The 19,748-nt window shown below is 41.2% G+C and overlaps 2 protein-coding genes across 4 annotated transcripts; one reads left to right on the plus strand and one right to left on the minus strand.

Annotated features, from left to right (window-relative positions):
- On the minus strand, positions 1 to 10,986 carry kng1 (kininogen 1). Of its 2 annotated transcripts, XM_058639416.1 has the most exons (10): positions 10,850 to 10,986; positions 5,463 to 5,590; positions 5,253 to 5,349; positions 3,797 to 3,925; positions 3,449 to 3,565; positions 3,238 to 3,313; positions 2,137 to 2,306; positions 1,231 to 1,341; positions 1,039 to 1,137; positions 1 to 540 (listed from the first exon to the last, which is right to left on the minus strand). In XM_058639416.1, exons 3-10 carry the CDS (start codon positions 5,316 to 5,318, stop codon positions 187 to 189), a joined length of 1,122 nt encoding a protein of 373 aa, XP_058495399.1. In that variant the 5' UTR covers positions 5,319 to 5,349; positions 5,463 to 5,590; positions 10,850 to 10,986; the 3' UTR covers positions 1 to 186. The 2 variants fall into 2 exon arrangements, with proteins under 2 accessions (XP_058495399.1, XP_058495400.1); XM_058639417.1 differs by lacking the exon at positions 10,850 to 10,986 and having other exon boundaries at positions 5,463 to 5,624.
- A 179-nt stretch (positions 10,987 to 11,165) lies between these two features.
- Positions 11,166 to 17,199, plus strand: LOC131466211 (coiled-coil domain-containing protein 180-like). Of its 2 annotated transcripts, none has more exons than XM_058639410.1 (2): positions 11,166 to 16,908; positions 17,069 to 17,199. In XM_058639410.1, exon 1 carries the CDS (start codon positions 11,315 to 11,317, stop codon positions 15,275 to 15,277), a length of 3,963 nt encoding a protein of 1,320 aa, XP_058495393.1. In that variant the 5' UTR covers positions 11,166 to 11,314; the 3' UTR covers positions 15,278 to 16,908; positions 17,069 to 17,199. The 2 variants fall into 2 exon arrangements, with proteins under 2 accessions (XP_058495393.1, XP_058495395.1); XM_058639412.1 differs by having other exon boundaries at positions 11,166 to 16,877; positions 17,069 to 17,138.
- The last annotated feature ends 2,549 nt before the right edge of the window (positions 17,200 to 19,748 follow it).

Here is a 19,748-nt window from a genome sequence, read left to right on the forward strand (position 1 = left end):
TCAAGTTAGAGCTTTTATTTCATCCTCACTTTACAAATTATAGGATTAACAGTGCAGCACTCTGTTGACGTTTAATCTAAACTGCTTTGGCCGTTCTATAATTTTGCATTCCACCTTCCTTTATAAAAAACCCCTGTAATGCAAACTTGAGGATTAAATTGCATTTTGAACATAATAGTGTAAACTTTAAGCGAGCAGGTCGCTATCGCTTAAGTCCTTGCCTCCTTCCGGCTCTATGGCCACCACGTCCACGGTGACCGTCACAGTGGGATTGACCGGGTGGAAAGGTTTCCAGGGCTTGGACGGGCAGTGGAAGCGGTTTCCGTTCACAGCCTCTGGGGCTGCGCTCGGCGACGCGGTCGTGTTGATGTCCTCCTCAGAAGATTCCTCCTCTTTGGCTGAGGCCTTGGAGGGGGAGGGCACCTGTGAGGTGGAGGGCACCTGTGAGGTGGCTAGTGATGGTGTTGCAGTGGCAAAGGCTGTGGGATAGAGGAATTCCCTGAGAGGAGACCAGCCAGGAGGACGACGCTTGCTGAACACCTGTAATTAAAAACAAGGTAAACTAAGACATATAATTCCAAACTGGTAACACTTTACATTACAGCCATGGTTCTCAAACAAAATTTCCAACGGAATTTCTTCCTCCAAAGGGGGGCCCAACAGAAAAAGTTTGGGAACCACTGCATTAGATGAAGATGGAGCGAAAAAGAAGGTATATTATTATTATTTTGTTATTTGTTTCATTCATTTTCTAAGCACTCCACCAAATTCCTCAGTTCCACTCAGATCACATACCCTGGGATATGCAACCAACAGAGAACGCTCATGTACCACTGGTGGGTACACATACCACAGTTTGAGAACCATGATTATAGAAGATGCCTCACTCAGCATTAAATAGGTAAACTGATGTTTCACTATTACAAAGATCAATATTTACAATAATAATGGTGGCAAACTGAGGCAACATGAGTGGCTCTTGTAGTCTCTAATTGATTTTTCTTTTGTTTTAATCATGATTGAATATTGTGTTCTCACCACAGAAGGCAGTGGCCCAGCTTCACACTCAACATGGACCTGTGCAGGCTCCAGTCTCCATGGAGCTACATCCACTGTCGAGTTACAGTTGGAAAACTCCTGCATATGAACAGAGAGTGAAAGAGTGAGAGGACATCAAGACAAGTGAACCCACAGGCGATCACACGATGTCAGAGGTGATATGATGTTTACCACATCCGCCTCATCGATGACACACAGTTCATTGAGTTCTTTGTGTGTGTCCTTGGCACACGTGGTTTTCCTCATGTCAAATTTCACCTTGTACCGGAAACCTGCGACAACCTGTGAGGACACACACACACACACACGGTTTCCATGACTTCAAAGGACATTGTATTGACTTACATTCATGTCCTGGAGACCTACTCTAACCTTAACCATAATTACTACTGGCCTAACCCTGACCCTGACCTCAACCTAAACTTAAAACATGCCTTCACCTCAAAATGTAGTCATTTACATTATGAGGACATAACAAGTTCCCATAATGTGACTTTAGGTTGATTTAGGTCCCCACAACAGCAGTAATACCTGTACACACACCCACACATACACGTTTGTACAGCATTTGTAGTGTGGACACTCGATGACATAATGCAACTTTAACCATCAGCATCACAACTTTGGGGCAACTGTAGCTCAGTGGTAGTGTGTGGGTTCGCTACATGCCGATGTATCCTTGGGCAAGACACTGTGTGAGTGAGTAGGTGTGAATGGGTGAATGGCAAAAACTGTAGTGTAGAGCAACTTTGAGTGCTAACCCTCAAAAAGCCCTTTTAAGGACCAACATGTCCTCACTCCCTATGGTTTACAGGTTTTGTTTGGTCCTCACAAAGATACCCATACAAGAACACACATGCACACACATTTGCTGTTCTTCTTCATACTCTACATTGACTTCCATTCATTTGGACAGCCTTTAAATAAAGGGTTATCCCTAACTTTAACCATAACCACAATTCAAATCTTAGCCCTAAACCTAACCAGCTCCTCAGAGATGAGGTTCTGCCTCATTAAGACCAGGTTTAGGTCGCCCAGAGGTCCCGACAAGGCCTGTACTAAATTAATAATATCTACCTGTCTGGTGGCATGACCGATATTGTGAATGGTGAATAGATGAGTCGAGTTGGAGATGGAGTTATAGTTGGAGATGGAGAGAGAGACAGGGACTTTGAGGTCGTCTGAGTTCACATCGATCTCCTCCGGGCAGCCCAGACAGTGAACTTTCTCTGGAACAACAAAATCATCTAGGAGGGAAAAGTAATAAAGAAACCCGTGAAGTATCAGAAACTGCACAACAAATGAATGTTTTTAGGATGCAATCCTATTAATAATGAATTAGAATTAGCAATACATGTAGTTAAGACTGCTAAAATACTGCTTTGGAGTGCATTGTCCTCTAATGACCTCTTAATGCAAGTGTGGATCCATGCAAACACACACAGGTTTATGCTTTATCTCGTCTCTCCTGATTTAGCAAAACTCCGAGGGGGAAACGTGACCCAAATCAATAATCTCCACTGATTTTTAAATTCACAATGAAAACAGCGATTGTGGCAGTAAATTGTATATTAAATCCTGGCTTCAACATTTTTCATATTCCCTTCACGATTCCCTTTCCGTTTGCTGATTAATGATTAATTTCAGGTCATCAAACATAAAAACTGAAATGTAAAAACGAGCATCATCAGCGTACTCCGTGTGTGGTAAATGTGGTTGCTTACTTTGAACTCTTTTTGTCTTTGTTGTCCTGTTATAAATAACTACTTTAATTTGACAGAAAGCACGTTTGCAGCCTCAGACACCTGCAAAAACAGTTTTGGAAACATGATAGCGATCACATACCATGTGTTTACTCTGGGCCAACAGTGAGTGGGTTAGGCAAACAGGTGAAAGTCTAGACGATGCCACTTGCTTTTTAGGCAAGATATAAGCAAATTGACACTAGTAGATGGTAATTTGTCTCTGTATGGCCCTGTGATGGACTGTTGGACCTGTTGGGATTGGCACCAGTGTCTCCTCATGTGGAGGATAAAGCAGTAGAAGATGAATGAATTAATTCTTATTATTATGTTTCACCACAACCAGCTGTTCTTCCTGGATGTACTTGTGCAACATAGAAACAACAAATGAACGTGTTGTTTATCTACCAACTTCCTCACTCACTCACTCACTCACCGAGGTGACACTCCACCTGCTCAGTGTCTGTCTCTGTGTCGGTCATGTAGACTGTGGCGTTGCATGCCATCGGCTTCTGCAGAGACAACAGGACAACAGGACGTTCGTACACTTAATTGATCTTCTACACACATCTGCGCTCCAGATGTTCCAGTGCACATTCATGTGAACATCTCATGCGGCTGTACTTCACGCCGTCATCATCGGGTACCTTGCGTCCAGTGGACAGGTACTGACAGTCTGTCCAGGGCCTTTTGCTTCCGGCCTCGCAGTCACTCCTCCTGCTGGTGAAGTGCAGTGAATACAGCGAGCCTGTGCTGTTCTCTGCCTGGAGAGAGACACACACACACACAGTCACACAGAGTAGTGTATCACAGGTCAAACTGTCTAAACATGTTTTCCCAGAATTTCTCGGTTGACGTCCCACAGCTTTAGTTCCTCTCCAGAGCAGTGTGACAATCTGAGAGTCTTTGACACAGCCAATGGTGCACTACACTGTTTTATGCAATGTTTAGGATGATGGTTTTTGAGTCACATATGTGTTTAAAGGTGATTGTACCTTGCTGGCTGATAGGATCTGGAAGAGGGCCAGCTTGTGTCCGCTGCTCAGCCTACCGTTGAACTCGTGCATGGCGCTGAAGACGGCCTTCTCGACAGCTGGGTCGTCACAGAAGCGCGCCGCTGCATCCTGGGCGAGGGGGAGAGGATAAGATTAAAGAAAATGAAGGATTGATACAAACTAAAAGAGGCGTTTCTTTACAGAGTTAAAATAATACCAAATGTGGTCTGAAATATTAGTTACCTTACCTCCAAAATGACATGATCGAATGAAAAGCACACTTCGACATTTCCCCCAGAGCTGTTTTGGTGGTATTCACGCTTTATTTGCTTATTTCTTTGTTTTTTAGCAGGAGAATGAATTTTTTTTTTTAACCTAACCAACTCCCCACCCATCCCTGACTGACTCATTCTCCCACAATCACTACAAACACATTTCAGAATCAATTTCAATGTCCTTTTTATTAGTTTTTAAACTCTTATAAACATCTGTCCGACTTGCTTTTACTCTCTGAACCTTCTGGAACCTTCAGGTCTTCTGGCTCTGGCCTTTTATGATGATCCCCAAAGTTAAAAACCTAAAACATATGGAGAGGCTGCTTGAATTTTGTCACTATGGTCCATGTTTGTGGAATGACCTCAGAAAAAACCGGAGGGCAGCACTTACCTGTTTTAGTCTGGCTTTTCATTAAACTACTTTAACTTGATAAACACTGTTTGTTGTGTATGTGCGCGTGCGTGTAACAAAAAAATTAAAAGTAAAATTGAAAATAAACATTTTCGTTAACTGAAATTAAAATAAAAAGTAGAAAAATAGTTTAAAAAAAAACTAAAACTGAATTGCTTGTTCACAAAACTCATTAAAATTGTAGTGAAAATGTGCTTAGTTTTCATTTTTGTTAATGTATTTCATACATAAGCCTTTTGGGTTCATATGAAGAGTATTTATTTTTATTTTTTATAATATAAGGAGTTGTGTATTATCACCTGCAACACAGATCTGTGCCATGTTTTTATGACATAATACTTACTTATTATGACCTTTTTCAATCTTGCACCTGGCAAATACTCTATATTGCAAAAAAACTAACACTAAAGCTAATAAAAACTAAAATAAAACAAAGCATTTACAAAAAAACTAATTTTGGTCGTCAAAACGAACTAAAAAGTGAAACTAATGAAAAATCCCAAACTCTTACTGTATAACCTTGTGTGTAGTGTCATTTTAAATGCTTCTATGCGTCACTGATCATCTACATGGCAGAGGAAAACACCTCAGGTACATTTCAAGTTATTATATTGTAGATTAAATGGGACATTAATTCATACAATACACATGTAATAATGCGTACTATACAGTATCACCGCCTGCAGTCGGCCTGTCTGTTCATGTGCTCTCACACAGTTTAAAACCCACAGAGTCAGTGACAGAGAAGTTCAGCCTCTAATAAACTTACCTCCCCGAGGACGAAGCTGTGGAGACACAGCAGGCCCAGAACACACAGGCCCACTCCACTCTTCATTGTCTGAGCTTAATGCACGTTTGACTCCGCTCTGCCAAGAAGCACAGGCAGTAAAGGCACATGAACTCCTGCACTCTGTACATTACATTAACAACACAGTTTCAGTCTAAATGTGAGGAGTCAGTGATGCAGTGATGCACTTACAGTCTGTGAAGGTGGAGGCCTGCTGTAAAACCCTGCTGAGCTTAGTGGGGGAAAAGAACTCGACTCCTATCTCCACACTGGGACAAACGAGTGTGAACGAAATTCTCTTGAAACTGTAGGTGGGGATCCTGGGAAAGATGATGACACATTCACTGAGGACAGGAGGGCACACACACGTTTGCACAGCTATCCTTTTAAGGACTTATCTGGACAGCCTTAACAAACTAACCTGAACCATAACCAGTTAATGCCTAACCTTAAACTAACCACCAGACGTGGAAAGAGTACTGAAATATTCTACTCAAGTAAAAGTACCACTATTTTTGATAAAATTGTTAAGTTAAGTTACTGTAATAAACAAGGTTGGGGTTCTTACTTGGGACACAAATCTCACATGAATTGTTTTTAATTAAAGGCAGACCTTTACAAATTGAATGTGCTGACAAAATAAACCCTAATCCATGTATCAGTCAAAATGGGTCAAAGGTCACAAATGCTTTTGCTTTCTCACTCACTCAGGGACCTTAATTAACAACAATTCACCACTCCTCATCATTCACCTGTCCTCATCATTCACCAGTCCTCATCATTTACCAGTCCTCATCATTCACCTGTCCTCATTATTCACCTGTCCTCATCATTCACCTGTCCTCATTATTCACCTGTCCTCATCATTTACCTGTCCTCATCATTCACCTGTCCTCATCATTTACCTGTCCTCATCATTCACCTGTCCTCCTCAATCACCTGTCCTCGTTATTCACCTGTCCTCGTCATTCAACTGTCCTCTCTCCTCATCATTCACTGCCAAAGTTTCCAGTGTGTAAATTTTTATTGTTGTGTTTTATTATTATTTTTTATTTCAGGCCAAAAATGTATTCAGAAATTGAATTAGTACTCAAAAAACCTACTCCATTACAGTAACGTGAGTAAAAGTAATTCATTACTTTCCACCTCTGCAAACCACAGTTCAATCTCAGCCGCTCAACTCAAAAATGACATTCTTCTTCATTTGGACCAGGTTCTGGTCTCCATGACGTCTACTGGTCCTGAGAAGGTCAGTGCTTGTGACTGAAAAGGTTCTGCAGAGGTAACACATTCAAACACACACACACATGTGCGCGCACATACACACACACACACAAATCCTCAAAACAGCTCAGTTTGGTAAATGAAGAGTAAATGTTTGCTTTTGTGTTTGTCCTCCTACCTGATCAATCAATACAAGTCATGAGCAGAGAGACAGGAAGGGACACAGAGAGAGACAGTATCTGTGTCTCTCTGCTGACTCTGTGTTTTAATGATTTAAAGAGTCAAATGAGTCCAATTGTGGGCAACAAATTTTACTCAATGACTGTGAAGGTTCTCGCAGTCGTCTTCAATAGTTCACTGTAGACAGAGTTTCTCTCTCTCTCTCTCTCTCTCACACACACACACACGCACACACTTGAGGTGAGTGTGTGTTTGTGTTTTAACTGGTACTTTGTCCCTGTCGACCTTTGGTCTATACCAGTCTGATTTCTCCACTGCTCCTCAGTGAAATGAGGTGAGCGGTGCTCCATATGGACGTTTATCATCGTACAGATGTGTTTGCGTCGCAGTTACAGAAATACAAGTTCACCGAGTGCAGTGAGGTGCGGAGCTGCAGACCGATGACGACGACGACAAGACAAAAGCTTCCTCCCCTCAGGCCCCTGACAGGCCCCTCTTCGTATTTAGACAAGCACTTATGACCTGTATCATGCAGTGTTGTTGCGTTTTAACAAACTAATAACCTACATCAGTGGTTGGGGTTGGAATCACAGGGAGGGAACCTCGCGATACAATACGCAATACATGGTCCACGATACTAATAATATCACAATACAACGATTCTGTCATAATCACTATGATTGCGAGACAATCATGTAGCGATGCATCACGATATCATAACTGACCGAGCAAAGTCAGCTACAGACTTTTCACAGGAGGCAGATTTATTCACAACAAGCAAATAAGGTGACTCTAATTATTATTATTACTTCATTTATGATCACTTTTTCATTATGTGTTTCATTTTCTACACACACCGGTCAAAATTCCTCAGCTCCACACCGATCACATACCCTGGTATATACAGTGGAACAGTATTTCACACGTGCTACAGTTTGAGAACCACAGATCTATTTTTAATTTACAAAATGTACAAAACTGTATCAACCAGGTATGCCAAGTATAATTCTGCCCTCTTGTGGTTGCACATGTACATAGATATTGTGCTAATAGGCTTCTTTTTTTTTTTCACAGATCACAGTGAGAGAAGCTCAGGTGTAAATAATGACGTTAATGATGGCTGAGTTCCAATTAGCTTCCTCCGTTTCAGAGTGCATGCTGGTTCACTGTCACACTTTCCTGACTTACACACTTACACAGAGACGTCGTTAATGTGATCAGTTACACCTGAGCTTTCCTGCCAAATTATCCTATCACACACACACACACACACCCACACACACACACACACACAAACCTGTTTTCATTCTTAGTGAAGACACATTGTTGTTTAAAGCAGCACTTTATTAACCCCTTTATGACATATGACTTTATTATTATTATTATTATTATTATCATTATCATTATCATTATTATTGTTATAATATCAAGTTCACCTTATTTATCATTTTATTATTAAAATAGTTTTTATATTATATATAAACCATTTTTGCATAGTATCTTTTTTAATAATGATATTTCATTTTTTTTTTTTTACAATTAATTATCCTATAAATATTTATTTATGGACACATTGTTATGCTTTTATCTATGGTAATAGACCCCTCCCTCCTCTTTTTAATACCATATGTCCCTTCTTACATAAAGACACCAAGGCTCCCCCAAGGTCGGTGGTCCTACCTGTTTTCTCTTTCTTGTATTTTAATTTATTAAGAATTGGTTTAATTAATTAAGCAATTTTACTCCACATTTAAAAAAAAAACCAAAAAAACAAAACAGGTCTTAACCTTGAAAAAGCCCTGTAAAGTTGTGGGGCAAAGATCAAAATGTCCCTACAAACACACACAAACACACACACACATATGCACTAGAGTCATCCCACTGTGTGTCTGTGTATTCAGTAATGAGTCAGTGATTATTTTCACATGGTAGAAAAGTTGTTGTATGACTGGCCTCCTTCATGTTCTCCAGAAAATAGTTTCTGGTGATGCTTTGAAATTATTTGGTTTGCAGATATCCTTCTAAATACCTGATACATATATATATATATATACATGTATTTCTTTATTTATATATTTTTGTCCTTGTGCCAGTGACTTTGCTAAATTTGTGACAGTTATCTGTACAACCCTGAGTTCGTTCACCATCAGAGGTGTGACCTCTGTGACACTTCACTTCCTCTGCAGACTCTTTTAGGTTTCTAGTTGTCAAACTGTTTCACAATCAACCACCAAAGTAGAGCTGAGGCTCTCGAACTGTACATGTAATCTAATCTTACGTTATTTATTCTCTCTTCTTGATTCTTTTCTTTTCTAGCTATGACACCAGGGGGTCACGCGAGTGGATGGTGTCTTCTTCTCCTCCTGGCTGCTATGATTCCAGGTAATTTGATGATAAACTGGTGTTATCCTACCGTCAGGTATTGGACTTTGAACTTTTTCTGCAAGTATTTGTAATTCAAACATTTTGATATTGGCCGAAACACTATCACAGTGGAACGAGTGAGGCTTTGTCTTTTTGTGTTACGATGATAATGGGTTACTTTGCTTTTCATGTACATTGTACATATACAAATACAAAAGTAAAAAAAATACTTTCCTTAAACCAGGACTCTTAGGCCACAGTACACAATGTTTTAAATTTTATTCGAGAGTTTTGTGTCCCTGCTGTGTTCATGTTCACGTCTGGTTTCCTGTCACACAGTGATCGTTGCATGTGTGGTCTTTAGTGCGTCCCACTCTTTCTGTCTCTTCTCACTCTGTGGTTTATTGTAAGCAAACAGACGGCGTCACACTGACAAGTCTGTATGTCCTCTTACTATGTTTAAAAAAAATCTTTGAAATTAAGTTTTGATTGTTGAAGAAAATGACATTGTGTCCAAAAAGAATTTCTAATACATTATTTCAGTTCTGACATTGTTGGTGGTGATATCTATTCATTTTAGATCAAGCTCCAGAAATCTGTTTTCTACTGTGAGAAATAAAACATTAGATGGTTTTTTCCATTGATTCTAATTATATTTTTCTGCAACATTGGGCATTCAAAATGAGTAACCATGTAGCCGATGGCATCAATACTTCAGTGGCTCCAAAAAGTCACAGTTTTAGTTGGTGTTAATTAATTACTAATGAATAATGAAAGACTTGCACTATAAGAGAGAACCTTAGAGAATAGAATAGTGAATAGTGTTCAAATTATACTGATTTATTTAAGTGACGTCACTAGATTAAATTTATTATTGGTTACATAAGGGTTAAATAATAATAACGATGATAATAAAACATCTCTCTCCCTCTCTCTCTCTCTATACATATATATATATACATATATATATATATATATATATATATATATATATATATATATATATATATATATTGACGAGATATATATATATATCTCGTCAATATATTTACATATATTGACGAGATATTACATATAAATTAAAATGTTTGTTTTGTAGTAGTGATAACACGTCTCTTCCTCTACCAGGTTTACAGCTCAAGACAAATGACAACCTTGTGTCCAACTCCGAGGCTCAGATCTACCAGCCGATCCTGTGGCCATCTGAATCCACGCCTTCAACTGGTACACAGTGAGGATTTATTACAAAAAAATATGCAAAATATTCTGTAGCATATGCATTGGATTATTGTCAGCTGACATTTGATGCTACAGCAGCTGGCACAGTGATGTGATGAAGTCAGCATATGAGCCCTCATTCATACTTTGTCACACAACACTGGACAAAACATTTTCAACGTATGGCTTAAGGTTTCATTTAACCTCACATCTCTAGTTGAAGGGAAGGCGATTTCAGACGACTCTGCACCAGATTGTGGTGTGTGGACTGGGTTATCAGTAGGAAGAAGAAAATAAGAGCATCTGCCAAAATCTTCTGTAGTTTGGGAAAATAGTCCGGTGTCGGAAAATTAAGAGCAAGAGATAAGCTTGGGAGGAATGGAAAGTGAGGAATGCAAAGATCAGTTGGAAAAGTCAAGAACAAAATCAGGATGAGGCCAGGTTAGAGGGAAGGTTAAACTAAAGGAGGAGAGGATCAAGCAAAGACAAAAGTTGCTCAATGTTGTGTGATTTGAGGGAGAAAGTGGAATAAACTGCAGTGAACTATCATGAAACAGGTAGGAGAGGTTAAATACATGAGGGCGGTCACTTACTGATTGGTTAAAACACAAAGGCAAAAACACTCCAGTGTGCTAGCTAGACTTCCTCTTTCTTGGTGTTTATTGGCAGTTAGTTAGCATTTGCATTTAGTGCCTTCTGAGAACAAAGATCAAAGCAGTCACTCAGAATATTCTTCTTCTTGCTGTGTAGTATGTGTTAGTCTCTACAGCAATATTCCAAAAGGGAAGGAAGGCACCACAACCAACTTACCAACCGACAATATAAAAGGAGACACTGCTGCCTTTAAACAGATAAAAGCCAGATGAGATTCCCTGCCATGGTTGTCATGGTAAGTCATGAAAAGATCAAAGGATATTATATTTTCTCTTGAGTTCTATTGATTTAACTTAAATTGAAGGTTAAGAACTTGAAACTGTGCAGGGCAGCGTTACACCTCTCATTGTACAGTCTGGCAGAAATTAGACGAGGAAGAAGGTGAAGGTTGATATAAAGCAGTAATGCAGCAGATGGACGATAATAATGTCAACGACGTTAGTCGACTTCCCTCCACTGTGGTGTCAGATTATCCAAGGTCTGGCATCATCGAACGTCTGAAAGAGAAAAACTGCAAAAAACATACAGAAGCTCTGAAACAGCTGGGAGTGGAACTGGCAGAACTTGCCAATGAGTGTGAAACTCAGATCAGGGCCATCAGTGAGGAGCTTCTATCCTTCCTGCGGGAGGTGGACCTCAGGTTGGACACACTGACGGACAAAATGGAACAGCCGGATGATGTCACTCTACCGGAAATGCATGATCTCTGGGAACAGGTGAAAAGGGACATTAAGCTGAAGAAGGTGCAAGTTGTGGAGACAAACCATAAACTGAGCTACTGTGAGACGCAGCGGACCAACAAGGTGCGAGCTGTGCTCAGGAAATACTGCCACCTGCTGGAGAAGAACAGCTTCTTGCTCCCACCAGACATCCACAGAGTGATCCACAGCGAGGCCATGATGTTGAATCAGTCTCTGCTGGCAAACCGTCGCAGCCTGGCCCGTCTGCTGCTCCTCCTCCAGGAGGGAATCCTGCAACAGGAGTCACATTCCCACCTGCACTGGCTGAACAGTCTGTGCTGCTGGAAGAGGTGTAGGATCACTAAGATCATAAACAACTACAGGAGTCTCTGCAACAGTGGCGAGGATCTGCAGTTGATTCCTACCTCATTTCAGCAGAGCAGTCAGTCCCAGCAAGATCTGACAGAACAACGTTGTGACCTAATCTCCAGAATGTGCTCTCTGGTCCAGCCCACCTGCTCCATCGCTCTAGTCACTGATTGGTTCAACCAACTGACGGCAATCAATCAACAAATTGAGAGTTTCTATGCCGATGTCCTCTATCAGCTCCGATGCTGTTATGAGCAGACGTGGCAGCAGCGTCTGACTGAGGTGGAGCACTGTAAGGTGGAGCTCTCCGCTCTGCAGCTGTCAGAGGTGGAGGTGAACGATGTCATCAGGTCGCAGCTCCTCCCATTAATTGGACAAATCCAGACTCAGGATGAGGAGAAGCTGGCTGCTTTAGACATGTGCTGTGACTCTGTGGTGCATCATGCGCTCACTCTCAGCAGGTGTGCATTTGACGTGATGCGAGGAGCAGCGCTGCTGTGGGAGATGCACAACCGCAGGATGGAGAGAAGAGAAGATGAAGTACAGCAGCAGCTGAACAACCTGCGACGCTCACAGCTGAGACACTTGAAGGGTAAGAAGATGCAGCTGGATTATCTGCTGGCAAAACTCCGCCAGGAGAGCAACGAGAGTACTTTGAAAAAGTCCCTGGAGAGAGCTGTCCTCTACCTGCAGGAAATGAAAGACGGCTGCGTAGAGTGTGTGTCTGATCAGTGTGAGGTGTTGGAAAGTCTCCAGGCTCTCCATCTGAGCGAGCTTCTCTCCTACAGCAGCAGTCTTAGCTGCTTTTTCCACCTAAAACACATCTACAAACCGGGGCACAGCGAATTGCAGCAGTTTGACCTAAAATCTGCCAAGTTCACTGGCCTGGCTAAAACACAGACACCAGAGGAGGTGACAGACATGTACTCAAACAGCTGTCAAAATTATGTTGACTCCACCCAGCCCTTTCAGAACTGGCTAGCAGAGGCAGAGTCTTCTCTGTTAGATCTCTATGACATCGGCAGGACCATTAGGTTTATATCATCCAGTGGAGTGATGTACACTGGCCCTGCTTTCAAATGCCCCACCATCAACCTGCACGACGACCCACAGCAGGAAGCACAACTTAGTTTATTTCCTGTGGAACTGCTCACTCAAACACTGAACAGGACTCGGACTTTGTTCTTGGACAAACTGGAGCGGCATTTCCATGATGTCCTCAGCTTAACCCTGACCATGGTAACAGAGAGGAAGGAGGCAGTGTGTTGGGACCTGGAGCTCCAACTGCAGCTGCTAAACCCCCAACACATCCAGACCGATGTTTATCAACCCCGCCTGACTGAGCTGCACCTACATTGCCATTGTTTGGACGTTCATCATGGGGTGGTGCACGATGCGGTGACCTTGTGCAGAACAGAGCTGCGAGAGCTGCAGACCTCCATCAGCAGGAAGAACGACAAGTTCATCGTAGTGCTCACCAAAATGATGGATAACATCATGGTTGCCAACAGCAGCCAACAACTGACGGCTACCAGCTCCAGCCTGCAGGAGTGTCTGAATCAACACATCAGATACACTCAGTGTCGTCAGACTGCTTTCAGAAAGACGTTCCACACCAGGCTGAAGGACGTCAGGAACAAAACAGCAGGACTTCTGAGCTCCTTCGGGTTGTTTAATGAAGGAGGAGAGTTTGCTCCTCAGGAGCTGAAGGTGTGTCAGAGGAGACTGAAGGAGAATACCAAACGCATTAAAGTCACAGAGCAGTCCATCTTCTCTGAGCTGGAGGCGTTTGAGTGCAAGTGTTTACAGCAGGTAAAGACACTGTCAGATCAGGTCGAGAAGACACTTTCTCTGCGGACATCTGAGGTGATATTCAGTGAGGGGATTGAGAAAATTGTCAGCAGCACACGAATACAGATCAAAGCTGAGGCTGCCGGTAGTAACCAGCATCAGTCAGTCATCAGCAGCAAGTTGGAGGATTTGAGGAGGACATTGGAGGACACACATGTGTCCCTAGATGAGGTGAGTTGTCTTGTGTATTCAGTTGGTGAAGACCTGAGAAGGCGCTATCATTACCTGGACTTTGAACAGGAGGACCTGCCAAAGTCCACAAATCACACCCAGTCTACTCCACCTCCTGCTCAACTGCAGCCCAGCAGCCCAAGTACTAATGTCCTCAATGACTCTGTGGTGGACATCATCAAGTTCCTGAACACGTTTCCTTTGTCCCAGGAGAGGTCAACAGCCACTGAGGACAGAGACAGGGCATGTCCTCCACAGAGATGCACTGAGTCTGTCGGTGCACGGAGGGCCATCAGAACTGACCGAAAGTTCCAAATCTTTGGACCAGAACCAGAGCAGGACCCTCAGTGTTTTATGTCCACAGTGAACTCTGTCCTGTGGAAAACCAATGACATCACCCTGCAAAGTGCTGAGGGCTTTTACCAGTGCGAGCGTCACGGGATGTTCCAGCTGCTTCCGGACACTTTGGACCTGTGGGCTGAGAGCATGCAGCAAAGGCTGCTGGGATACCAGGACCAGTCCATGAAGCTTCTGGAGGCAAGCAGGGAATTCCTGGTGACGCAACAGTCTGTGTTCAATGACCTGCTACATTTCTTACTCATAGTTCTAATCAGACAACATGGGCAACGTCGAGAGGGGGAGTTTATAGAGATGGTGCATGGAGTCAGGAAGAAGCTGGAGGAACATCTGGGATCCAGTGAGAAAAACAAGGAGGTGAATGTCCAGCAACTGCGTTTGTCTCTGAGAAAGGAAGAGCTGCAGTTGGTGGTGAGCAGGGAGGAGGCAAGGCAGCAGCAGCTGCACAGCGCCATCTGCTGCTCACATGTGGAACTAGAGGACTGTGTGCAGGCCTGTGGTGAGGAGTTTGTGACGTCACTGGCTGTCCTAGCAGAGAAGTTGCTCTCTCTGCTGGATGATGTTCTCACACCTGTAAAACAGCAGGAATCAGAAAGCATTGTTACTATGGAGAGGACACCTACACTAGAGCAGGAACAAGGAGAAACAGAGAGCAATACCTGGCCTGGTATCCCGTACCTGTCACCCCCTAGCAGCTGTGAACTTGCAACGACAGCATCCATCACTACAACCAGGAGCTCCATGGATCACGTGACTGTCATAGAGCAGAGAGACAACGCTGTGAGATGGTTTGAACAGCTGCTCACGTCAGAGCTGCTGTGTTCGGATGTGGCCAAACAAAAACGACTGAAGGAAATAGAGCTGTGGACCAAACATTGGAGAGAGCAAATGCAGACACTGATACACATCAACACACAGACACACACGTCAACGTGTTGACAACTATGTTACTTTTGTACCATAGATATTTGGGATGGGAATCGGTATTTATTTATTTATATGTTTATTTCGGTCATGTCAGTTAGATCACTCATCATCACACATCATCTTAAGTGTAGTTCACACAATACACATAACTGAAAGGGAAAGCGGGAGAAGCAAAAGCTTATCTAGTCCCGCGCCCATTACCCACAGAATACATATTTTCATCATACAATACATAATTTTTCTATTTCTTATGACATTTTAACAAAAACATGTTTCAGCATTAGGTAGCACTCAGAGATGCAGTCTAGAACATACCACATCCCAAGGAGAGCATTCCAATTGTCATGAATGTGAATATACACATCCTCGACATCCTCGACATCCTCCATATCCAGTGCAGAGGACGACTTTCCACTTATCCCATCCGTCTCGAATGTAGCCAGCCATGAAGTCCCATCTGGGCAACTAGGTTCACCAGAACCTGCACTTCTTGTTGAGGTATCGGTCAGTATCGGTATCAGATACTGCTCAAAATCCCTGGATCGGATACCGGACGGATACAAATGTCCATACAATCTAAAAATCCTATATAAATCGCATGCTTCACTTCACGTCACTTCAAAAATTGAAATAAAAATCAGCAGAAGCATTTTAGCTGAGTCATGTTTGGGCTTTTTGTTAACAATAAGTAGATACATTATCCCATCCTGACTGACCCTTCAAATGTTTTTTCCACTGCTTTATGAAATAAATATGTAAGAATATCCTGGATCCTTTATTTAAAATGAGCGATGAAATTCTTTGGTTTCAAATGGCTGGTTTTGCTAAATATACAGAAGTTTAAAAGGATTATTCCACCCAAATACTGGTTAGGATTAGCTGGTGTTTCTGACAATACTACAATAATATTAGCTGTTGCACAGAATGTAATTCAAATCTGAACAAGGCTGCTTCAGAAAGCTTAAAGTTACCAGGTCTATACAGTGTCTATGTTCCTTCCTGAGGTAAACAAAAATGATAACTTGTCAGAAAATCTTCAAAACAAAAGATCAAATGACATAAATGTCATCGACATGGCGTGAAGAAGTGAATTACAGCGCTTCTCTCAGTCTTCTCTGTTGTCTGGATGAAAACCTGTTTCTCTTGAGCCTGTCGTTATCATGATTGTCTTCATCACCATCAATGGCCCTCACTGAGGGAAGCAGAGGCACCTACAAGTTGTTTGATACAAAATTGAGGAGACTCTGGAGAACTGGTGTTTTGACAAGACAGTCTTATACAGTCGAGGTAGGCTGACATCATCATCATTGCCTGGTCTGTTCCATTCACTGTGGTGCAGTTACAACCACATGGTCATTAACTGCACCACAGTTAGATTATTGGCATCTTCACGTAGATTAAAATGAGTTTACGTATGACTTTTAAATGATCAAATATGAGAAAGTAAGAAATTGAAGGCACCTACTGACAAAAACAGCCAAATGATGTACAGTATGAACTGCATGTTGTGTGTGTGTGTGTTTTATACACAGGGACTTACATGCTGAAAAGCCCGGATGGGAAACCCTGCATCAAAGTCACAATGGGAGCAGAGTTCATCATCACTGAAAAGGTTTAAACACTGCGACTCATCTGTTGATGAGGTGTTACTATTTGGTTTCTTTCAATTTAAAATGACTCTTATAAGCACGCATTCATTAATTCAGTCAAAATAATTGTGCATAAAACAAAGAATAAGAGCAGATAGTCAATGACTGACAATGACGATGATTTTAAAGGAACATTTCTCTCTTATTCACTCAGACGACCTGGTATTTCAGTGTGGACCCTTCCAGAATCAGCACCAGTGGTCACTGTGGCAACGAAACAGCTGTTCTCTCTCTCAATCTGACTGACAACGCTGGCAAACTGCAGCTCACCTTCAGAAAGGTAACACAAAATTCACATACTCGTCACCTGTAGAGGAAACAAACTACAGATTATATGCACACACAAAGCAACAGCCTGCTACAAGAGTGAAAGAAACTGCTCACAGTTATATGGAAGCCTGTTTCTGCCACTGCAAAATAAAAATGATATATTAGTACAACATAATTATGAGATAGTACCTCATCGTTATGACTTAATATGACTTAGTATCTCATCATTTTTACTTATTATATTATTATTATGACTTAGTACCTCATTATTATGGCTTAGTCTCATTATAATGACTATGACTTAGCATCTCATTATAATGACTTAGTATCTCATTATTATGACTTAGTACCTATAATTATGACTTATTATGATTTACTACCTCATTATTATGACTTAGTACCTCATTTTTATGGCTTAGTCTCATTATTGTGACTATGACTTAGCATCTCATTATTATGACTTAGTATCTCATTATTATGACTTAGTACCTATAAATATGACTTATTATGATTTACTACCTCATTATTATGGCTTAGTCTCATTATTGTGACTATGACTTAGCATCTCATTATTATGACTTAGTATCTCATTATTATGACTTAGTACCTATAAATATGACTTATTATGATTTACTACCTCATTATTATGGCTTAGTCTCATTATTGTGACTATGACTTAGCATCTCATTATTATGACTTAGTATCTCATTATTATGACTTAGTACCTATAATTATGACTTATTATAATTTACTACCTCATTATTATGACTTAGTACCTCATTATTAGGACTTAGCATCTCATAATAATGACTTAGTATCTCATAATTACCTTTTTCCCCAATGTGGTGGAAACAGGCTTCCATACAATAAACTTCAACTGTGTCAGGAAAAATAATTTTTTAATGTCCCCCTACCTATTCCTGGAAACTGATCATGGTTGTAGATGTTACATTAATTGTATACATTAACTGTATTGGCCGTCATAGGAACATAATTCAGAGCATTTGTGAATCCCTTGGATTCAAGTCTGATGAACAATGAACACATGATTAAATCGGCTTTTCTTCTGTTGAGAATTTGCAGATTTCTGAATAAATCTCTGTGGTTTTTTTTCTCAGGAAAAGCAGGTTCACTACATCACCAAGTTGACTGCTCATTTATCTCCTTTGCCTGTTTGCCAGAGATGTGCCAGTAAGAGACGAACAAAAGAATACAGATGAAACAGTATCTGATTAATCCTGTTTCTAATGATGAGGAATACTATCTCATTAGGTATCATGTCCCTGTTTTATATCCTCTCAGATAAGACTTACTCAGGCTTGTTGGACAATGGCAGGTTGTTCACAACAGCTAACGGTCAGATCTTCACGTGCAAATCTGGGACTCTGCTTCTGCTGTCACCTGAGCTAAGGCTCAAACTGGTCCCTCTGAAGATACAGGCCTTCACACCGTCCAGAGGACTCTCTGGAGAAGGTGAGGGTCTCTGAGTCAGGGACTCAAATTCTATGTCTTCTGCTGTTTTAGTAAACGGTCAACCTTTAAAATCATCAATCCAGCTGAGAATTGTCATGTTATGAGTGGTAGGAAAAAGAAATCATTTAATTACTGAACACTGTGCAGTGTAGTGAATGAATGACATTCAGGTTCAGGTTCAGGTTCAGATTCAGGTTCAGGTTTGCTTTATTGTCAGTTCTGCCCCATGTACAGGACATACACTACAGAGGATTAAAATTGCTTTACTCTCAGAGCCACGGTGTGACAAGGTTTACATTAAAAAAAACAAAACAAATAAAACTATGGGCATGCAAAATTAAGTTAGTATAGAAAAAAGTGAATAAAGTGGCAATGCCAGTCTAAAATTAGCAGTAACAGATTATGACAGTCAATTATTTTTCTTCTCCTCTTTTTCAGACGTGGAGTGCTTGGCGGACTTTAATAATCGAGTAGTTCCCATCGTCCTCGGGGCCACGGCGGTCGGCCTGATGTTGATGTTAGGGCTTACCTTACTGCTCATCAAAGATCGCCGCAGAAACGGCTACAACCGTCTCTGAACTCACTGTGAAAATGGAGTGAGGTTCACCTCACCTCAAAGAGTATAAAATGTCATGGCAGTTAAGTGCTGTTAAATGTCCTTTATTTATCGGATTGTTCTTTCATTCATTTCTCATCTCTTAGCTCCATGGTTCTCAAACTGAGGCAGTACATGTAGCACCAGTGGTTGATTATTTTCTCGATTTAATCGAGTACTTGTTTGGTCGGTAAAAAATGTCAGACAATCTTGAAAAAACTGGAATCTCTTTTCAAACCTAGAGATGATTATTTTATTGAATGTCTTGTTTTGTCCACAAACCAAAATGATTCAGTTTGAATTTCACGTTGTCCTCTAAATTTTCTGTTATTTTAAATTATTTCCATGTGAATCATTGTTGTTTTGTCGCCTGTTAAAACTTATATTTTTATATTTTCTGTCAACTTAAATGTTCGGCTCTTGCTGATGTATAAATGTAGTTTTAAGAAGTTTTAGGAGCTAAAAAGTCTGTGAAGTCTCATGAATGTATACAGAC

The sequence above is a fragment of the Solea solea genome, chromosome 9 (assembly GCF_958295425.1).
Source record: "Solea solea chromosome 9, fSolSol10.1, whole genome shotgun sequence".
In the NCBI taxonomy this organism is placed as follows: Eukaryota; Metazoa; Chordata; class Actinopteri; order Pleuronectiformes; family Soleidae; genus Solea; species Solea solea.

What these genes read in the sequence shown, in the direction of transcription:
- kng1 (XM_058639416.1), bottom strand. Translation starts at nt 5,318, where the DNA reads ATGAAGAGTGGAGTGGGCCTGTGTGTTCTGGGCCTGCTGTGTCTCCAC. An exon ending in ACAGCTTCGTCCTCGGGGAG is followed by an intron (nt 3,926 to 5,252) that starts GTAAGTTTATTA and finishes CCCCTCGCCCAG; the next exon opens with GATGCAGCGGCGCGCTTCTG. An exon ending in TCATCGATGAGGCGGATGTG is followed by an intron (nt 1,138 to 1,230) that starts GTAAACATCATA and finishes GTTCATATGCAG; the next exon opens with GAGTTTTCCAACTGTAACTC.
- LOC131466211 (XM_058639410.1), top strand. Translation starts at nt 11,315, where the DNA reads ATGCAGCAGATGGACGATAATAATGTCAACGACGTTAGTCGACTTCCC.